Source organism: Echinops telfairi, unplaced genomic scaffold, assembly GCF_000313985.2.
Source record: "Echinops telfairi isolate 266 unplaced genomic scaffold, ASM31398v2 ScPeMD7_9;HRSCAF=40, whole genome shotgun sequence".
NCBI classification, from domain to species: Eukaryota; Metazoa; Chordata; class Mammalia; order Afrosoricida; family Tenrecidae; genus Echinops; species Echinops telfairi.
The window spans coordinates 11,760,431-11,767,883 of NW_022103906.1; the positions used below are offsets into that span (position 1 = coordinate 11,760,431).

The 7,453-nt window shown below is 39.4% G+C and overlaps 1 protein-coding gene across 1 annotated transcript; it reads right to left on the reverse strand.

The window, feature by feature from the left end:
* Positions 1-1,770: 1,770 nt before the first annotated feature.
* LOC101659125 (neutrophil defensin 6-like) lies at positions 1,771-2,801 on the reverse strand. The gene is made up of 2 exons (XM_004707737.1): positions 2,630-2,801; positions 1,771-1,907 (listed from the first exon to the last, which is right to left on the reverse strand). The coding sequence occupies exons 1-2, from the start codon at positions 2,799-2,801 to the stop codon at positions 1,771-1,773; spliced, it is 309 nt and encodes a 102-aa protein (XP_004707794.1).
* Between the last annotated feature and the right edge of the window lie 4,652 nt (positions 2,802-7,453).

Sequence of the window (7,453 nt, forward strand, 5' to 3'; positions counted from 1 at the left end):
GCAGTTATGCCTATCTAAGTATACACTTTCTTTATTCTAAAAGGATGTACTATGCTATCTCCCCCGCCCCTCCAATACCCAATTGATGGAAAATGCTTTGTATGTTATGACTTTGGCACTTGAAACATCAACAAGGACATCCAGATTGCTCAGAGAACTACCTCCGATCACTTTATCTCCAGGGTTGCCTATTTGAATTTTGTACTTGATCCTAACATGGTAGTCTCAGAAACTTTAACACAAGCCATTGAAGGATGCATGTCAGAAAGTGCATTTGAGGAAGTGTGGGTTTGCAATGTTCTATATGACACAAACATTTTATACATAAAATGTAATTGTTCCTAATTGGATCCTGAGGTTGCTGACAGGTAAGCCCTGGACTGCTAAGTTCAAGGCTGTCTGTTCCAACCCACCTGCTGTTCTACAGGAGCAAGATATGCTGTGTACTGCAGTAAATATTTACAAAACCATGGAAACCCTACATAGAGATGCTATAAGTGGGAATAAACTCAGTGGATATGGATACATAAAAATACTGACTATATCATAGTGTAGTAGCCTTACTATTTTTGTTTTGTTTACTAGGTTTTAAAAATCCATCATATCCTTTTTTTTAAACAAGGCATGAAAAGCCATGTTTTGTTTATTTATTTTTAAAGATCATTTTATTGGGGGCTCGTACAACTCTTATCACAATTCATCCATTGTGTCAACCACATTTGTACATTAGTTGGCATCATCATGCCCAAAATATTTGCTTTCTACTTGAGCCGTTGGTATCAGCTCCTCATTCCCCTCTGCCACCCCCCCCCATGAATCCTTGATAATTTATAAATTATTATTTTCTTATGTCTTACACTGTCTGACATCTCCCTTCACCCACTTTTCTGTTGTCCATCTCCCAGGGAGGGGTTATATGTAGATCCTTGTAATTGGTTTCCCCTTTCTACCCCACCTTCCCTCCACCCTCCTGGTATCGCCACTCTCACCACTGGTCCTGAAGGGATCATACGTCCTAGATTTCCTGTATTTCCAGTTCCTATCTGTACCAGTGTATATCCTTTGGTGTAGCCGGATTTGTAAGGTAGAATTGGGATCATGATAGTGGGGGGAAGGAAGCATTAAAGAACTAGAGGAAAGTTGCATGTTTCATCATTGCTATACTGCACCCCAACTGGCTCATCTCTTCCCTGCAGCCCTTCTGTAAAGGGATATCCAGTTGCCTACAGATGGGCTTTGCATCCCCAATCCATACTCCCCCTCATTCACAATGGTATGATTTTTTTGTTCTTTGATTCTTGATACCTGATCCCTTCAACACCTCGTGATCACACAGGCTGGTGTGCTTCTTCCATGTGGGCTTTGTTGCTTCTGAGTTAGATGGCCGCTTGTTTACCTTCAAGCCTTTAAGACCCCAGACACTGTATCTTTTGCTAGGCGGGCACCATCAGCTTTCTTCACCACATTTGCTTATGTACCCGCTTCGTCTTCAGCGATCATGTCGGGAAGGTGAGCATCATGGAATGTCAGTTTAATAGAGCAAAGTGTTCTAATGCATCACTATCTTAATGAAAATTATTTCAATGCATCTTATCAAACTCTAGGCCTGTTCAATGGATGTACTTCAACACTTTGGAAAGAGAATTATGCTATTCTTTTAAGTGTAAAAATATATTTTAATTACTATAGATTCATATAGATATTAAATATAAAAACAAACATATAATTTGCCGAAACCACTTTATTTAGGATAAGGAAAGGAAATTGAGGTCAAGGTACCAAGGGTTTTACAGATTTTTCATGGAGATTATGAACACTGTTTTTCTCAGCGGCAGCAACGTATTCTGCGAAAACTATTATGGCTGCAAATCCCACGACGATGTTCTCCAAAGGCACACCTTGATCTTCTGCAATAGCAGATACTTCTCTTCATTAGACCTGGATAAATAAAATTAAAAAATCGGGTATATTGAGTCGTGGGTCCTGGTGTGTAGTAATCAGAGGATACTGAAGAAGTTACATGCTAGCTTGAGTGGGTTTGTCATGTCCACTAAATACTGGCCAACTTTGATAGGGTGTAACTATAAATAGCTAATTTTGGTCACACAGTATTAGAGACATTCTCTGATATTATATGTGACCATGCCAGACTCAGGGTAAACACAACCTTTAGTGTCCAGAGGGCAAGGAGGAAGGAAGGAGAGCCAGAATATTAGAAACATTGTAAGAAGCCATGTGTCTACTGACAATAGACATAACTACCTTAGTACAAAAGTCAGAATTTACATATTTGTCATAAATCAAAATATACATTATTGGCTATGTTTTCGTCATACAGGTCACATTTTCCCAATCTCAGTCTATTATTTACTTGCTATGCCCATGCCTTAATTGTATGTCTCAAACCCCTCATTCCACCTCATGTACGCACTGCCTTTTCATGCACAGCTTATAGGCATGACAAATTCCTGTCATAGGACTGCGGTCACTTTCCTAGGTGCAGCTGCTGAGTGGATACTGAAAGTACCCTTGGAGAGTCTCTAACTCCAATGCACCTACTTTCTAATAATTACAAGGCAAGTTTGAGGGACTAATCAAGCTAGACCCCCCAGTAGCACATTGATCTCACTTGAATCATCTAGGGCCGAGAGTTTGTCTTCATCAAAGGAGACTGCCACGTCCTGGTCCTCCGCTCCAGGCTCTTCCTGGTCCGTAACCTCATCATTGGTTTCTCTGAGTGGCTCAGTCTGGGCTTGGAGGGCCAGTAGGAGGATGGCAGCAAGAAGAGCAAGAGTCCTCATGGCTGTCAGTCACCTGGAGATCAGTGTCCCGTATGAAGAAGCAGGAACCTGAGTGTGTTGTTGAGGGCAAGGAACCAACGAATATTTATATACCTGTTAGGAGAACAATCATCAATGCATAGTCCCGGTAGAGAGAGAGTGTGTCCTTGTTCTGACATGGTGTTTGTAGGTTTCCTGCCGCCATCAAAGTCTCTTTGATGTTACTTTGTTCTAGCAGCTTTAGGTGCAACGAATATCTGTATGTGTAGTATCTCTTGACAATGATAAGGACGTGATGTAATTTACTTCCCATCTGCTTGAATATTTACCCCTTAATATTCAAAAAGAAGAGGACTGATGATTTTATATGATGATTTGAGGGACAAGACACTTTTTATTTTCTGAGAGTGGACTTTCCTGGACCTGTAGACTCGAGGTGAGACTTGGACCACAATGAAGAGGAGTGTGAATTTACTAGAGGTCTCAAGCTCATTAATTTTGCCATGAAGAAGGCTTTCAAGATGGTTGGGGAAGCAGGCCCCTGCTAGGTCTGGTGTGAGAAGACAATGGCACAATGAGGCTTCTGGTAAACTGCACTTCAGATTCATGGCTGGTGGGATCCTAGACTGGGCACTGCTCTACTAAAAACAAAAGATAGACACACATATGGCAGTTTACTTGCATCTACACTCTGAGAGTTATCAAACTGATAACTTTCAGTTTACATCTTCATTGTAAACTGAAATTCAGTTTACACAACTTCATTCTACATCTGAATTTTTCAATAAAAGCTAATTCATGCACACAGAATAAAATTCAAAAGTTAGAAACAGTCATGAGTAAAAATCATGACCAGTTTCTTCTATGCTAATGCCCAGCCCTTGACCTTTGCACCAGACAAGCACCACAATCCACACTTATCCTCATTATTTTGTGGTGCCTTGTTTGATTCATCTAGTGATAAATCTTAGATATCTTTGTATGTCAATATATGAAGGGTTGCCAAAGTTTTTAAGTGTTACCATATTTTAATAGTTTTATATGCATCAACTAATTCTGTACTTTAAAAATTTCATTTAAAAGTAAATATCATTAATACAATCTTATTATTTTTAAACTTTTACATGTAGAAGAATAATGGAAATATATTTTCTCATATATTGCTTTGCCTGTAAGTGATTATATATTTGAGTAAAATTGCTTGGAGAACATGAAATGGTTCAAAGAACATATCACGTACATTGTATCGCTATGTATGCACTGCCCTCTACAGAGACTGTACGTCAATAGTCATAACAATCAATTCTTGTACACAGAAAGTGTTGTGGAAGTTCCTGTTTTTAACCAGTTTCCATAATGCCTTCTGCCTGCTTGTGCTCAGGGCAGCAATACCCTACAGTCTCTGACATACTACTCATCATGGCCAGTCAACCAAGGGCTCAGATGACCTAAATGCCATCCCAAGGGGAATATAATTTTTAAATAATAATACAAATTGTTGTTGCATTATTATTGCCCTATAATTTTCTTTTTGTTTTTGCTTGGATCATATAAGAAAATGGATTCAGAGCCATGTATTTTGAACCTTTCTTGTGTTTTTGATGGAAACCAATCTGATACATGTGCTATGAAGGTTTTTTTTAACTTTTCCAGCTAAAACTGGGAACAAACGTGGTATCCCATTGTAGTTATTGTAGTGTAGTCTTATAAAATGAAGTTTGACATGCTTTAATGTCTAAGGAGCATTTGCATTTACTACTTCAGATGTTTTCTTTCATTTTTCTGCCCCTTTGCTGAAAGGGCATTGCTGTTTTTAAACTGATATGCAGTAGCTTTTTATAAATTTCAAAATTTTTTTGTCATATGTATTTCAAATATTTTTCAGGTTTGGTAATTCCTCGTTCTAGGTTTTTAATGCAAAAACCTTTGGTATTTTTACTTTTAAACTGTTTTTCGTTATTTCTGGCTTTTATTTCTTTCCTACTTACATGTGTAAAGACTAGTTAGTATCCCTTATGTTGTTCCTTTCAGGCATGCATGCGGCTCTTGTCTGTTTCCTTTGCAGTGAGGCAGAGCTTTCCGTCCCACCTGCTCTGGCTTCTCAGAGGAGGCTATATTTTCTCCATGACCTAGAAATTCCACCCTGTAAAGAATACCTGGCTACAGAAACATGATTCTGATTTATTCTTAAAAGGCTGATACTTCAATTCTAGGAATAACTACCTACTTATGTAAAAAATACAGATTCATTACAACAGATATATGCCTTAGAAAGAGTTGCACTATGTATATAAAATACTCAGAAAAAAATGTGGAAAAGGGAGGGTATTCCAAGTTCCCATTATTTTGACATATAAAGATGTCCACAAACAGATGTCCATCACATAGATAGGAAATATAGCTTGTGGTTTGAGCTTCCAGATCAGAGAAACTACATAAAAACAGCCAACACTAAGGAAACAGTGTGTAGGTTATTTTCCATGTCAGCTTCTCCTCTATATCTCAATCTTTGTGCCACAATACCTGCATAGAAACATTGGCAATGTAAACACAGAATACATTCCTAATGAATGGCTCATTATCTCTGAGCAAATTATACTCACTTAACTTGTACACACACCAAGGATTTCTAGTTTTCCAGGGATATTCAGTCCCCTGTGTGCTACATGAGATGCTGAACACCAGAATGGGTCTCTGTTTGGTGACGCCTTCTTTCTCCCAAAGCCATGCACCCTGCCTTCTTGAGGAGCCTGTCCTGTTGACCACTGTTTGGTTTGAACAGTCAGTTGATGCACAGCTTTGTAAGAACTCAGTCACCATTTTCTGAGAATAAGAATGAGAGCCGTGAGAACTGAGGATTGTGGTGTCTGTTATTCCTTGAACAGAAAAAAGAAAAGCAATAAAAAATTATGGCCAAGTGTTTTCACTTAAAATCCCAAGGGAAAGATTCTAGTTCTCTGTCTCTCTCTTATGATATATACACGGGGGTACTCCCCCCCAAAACTGGATACTTTTTTCAAAGCTATGTATTTAAATATTTTTTACAAAATAATCTTATCACCTTCAAAGCACTATCCATTACCCTTAATATGTTTGACAAACCTGTGATTCCATTTTTGGAAGCATTTTTCAAACTCATCTGTTTGGATGGCTGACAGCAGGTCCCTCATTTTTTTCTTCACCTCTTTTATATCATCAAATCATTGTCCTTTCATGTCCCTCTGCATTTGCAGAAACAAGAAGAAGTAGCATGGAGCAAGGTCAGATGAGTAAGGTGCATGGGGCAAGAAAGGCATGCTTTCTGAAAAACAAAACAAAACCCCAAACCAAAAACAACAACAACAACTGTTGCACTGAGATGACTTCATGAGCAGGTGTATTGTCGGGTGGTAAAACCAGTCACCGTCTGCTACCAATGAGGCTTATTTTGTGGAACACTCTTAAGCAATCTTTTCAGAACCTCTAGTAAAAGCTTGATTAACAGTCTGACCTGGTGGAACAAACTCTAAATGCACCACAAGTCATCATTTTCATCCATTTGGGAAATTGACAGATGTCCAGTACAAGGTTTGTCGTTAATTGACATTTTACCTTTTTTGAAATAAAACCACTTGCACATTTGTGTCTTTCCATAGCACTGTCCTTGTAAGCTGTGATCAACATCACAAAAGTATCTGTGGCATTTTTCCAAGCAGGAAACAAAATTTCACAGCTGCACACTGTCCTCTTAATTTGGCCAATACAAAAAACGAAGTCTGCACAAAACGGCTTTTAAGAAAAATTCACTGTGACCAGAGAGAACCTTCCCAGGTGATGCCACTGGTTGCACTAACTCTGAGTGATTTGCTTGATGTTCCCCTAGCAGGAAATATGAGTAATATGAAAGCTCATCCCAGTGGAGCCTTTTACATTTTGAGGGTGGTTATCCTATATATGTATGTATGTGTGGATATATATATATGGGTGGTTATCCTATAGATGTATGTATGTGTGTGTGTGTGTGTGTGTGTATATATGTATATATATATCACCCAACTGTAACATCAATTTTTAAAACAGGTTTAATTCACTTTCCTGCTGACAAGCCACGTGGAGCCATGTGTGAGTCTGGAGAGGAAATTATGGACTAGCATGGGACTTAATCTGTACAAATCAACATGTATTGTGATCTGAAGCCAGCTATACTTGTATAACTATCTCTTCTCAACTGTGTGTTAAATTCTATACCATTGGCTAAATTAATGACACTGTCAATAGAATTACCTTATGCCTCAGGGAGGGGGTGGGGCGATGATTTATAATGGTCTCTATTATAAAATCATGATGATGTCTCTAAAGTGAACCAGAGACATACATAAACCACAGATCTAAGAATTAAGTGTTCCCTGGACATTCTGCAACTGAAAGGTGCAGCTCAGTCAGCAAAAGTCTCGGAACCGGCAGCCCAGAAGAAGCAGGAGCGGCCCCGGGCCAGCACCACCTGAGCCGCAGCCTGAGGCCATCCGATGCAGGCAAGGAGACACGTGGTGAGAGTTGTGGAGCCGCACCAACAGCAGATGGGTGACGGAGAGCCCCGAGCTCACCCCTCAGAAGAGCAGCCTGGTCCTTCCCGAAGGAAGCGGCAACCCAGTATGTCTGAGGCCATGCCACTGTACACGCTCTGTAAGGAGGAC

Coding starts and splice junctions, on each gene's coding strand:
- LOC101659125 (XM_004707737.1), bottom strand. CDS start 2,801: ATGAGGACTCTTGCTCTTCTTGCTGCCATCCTCCTACTGGCCCTCCAA. Junction 1,908..2,629: donor CTCGGCCCTAGATGATTCAA/GTGAGATCAATG, acceptor CTGCTATTGCAG/AAGATCAAGGTGTGCCTTTG.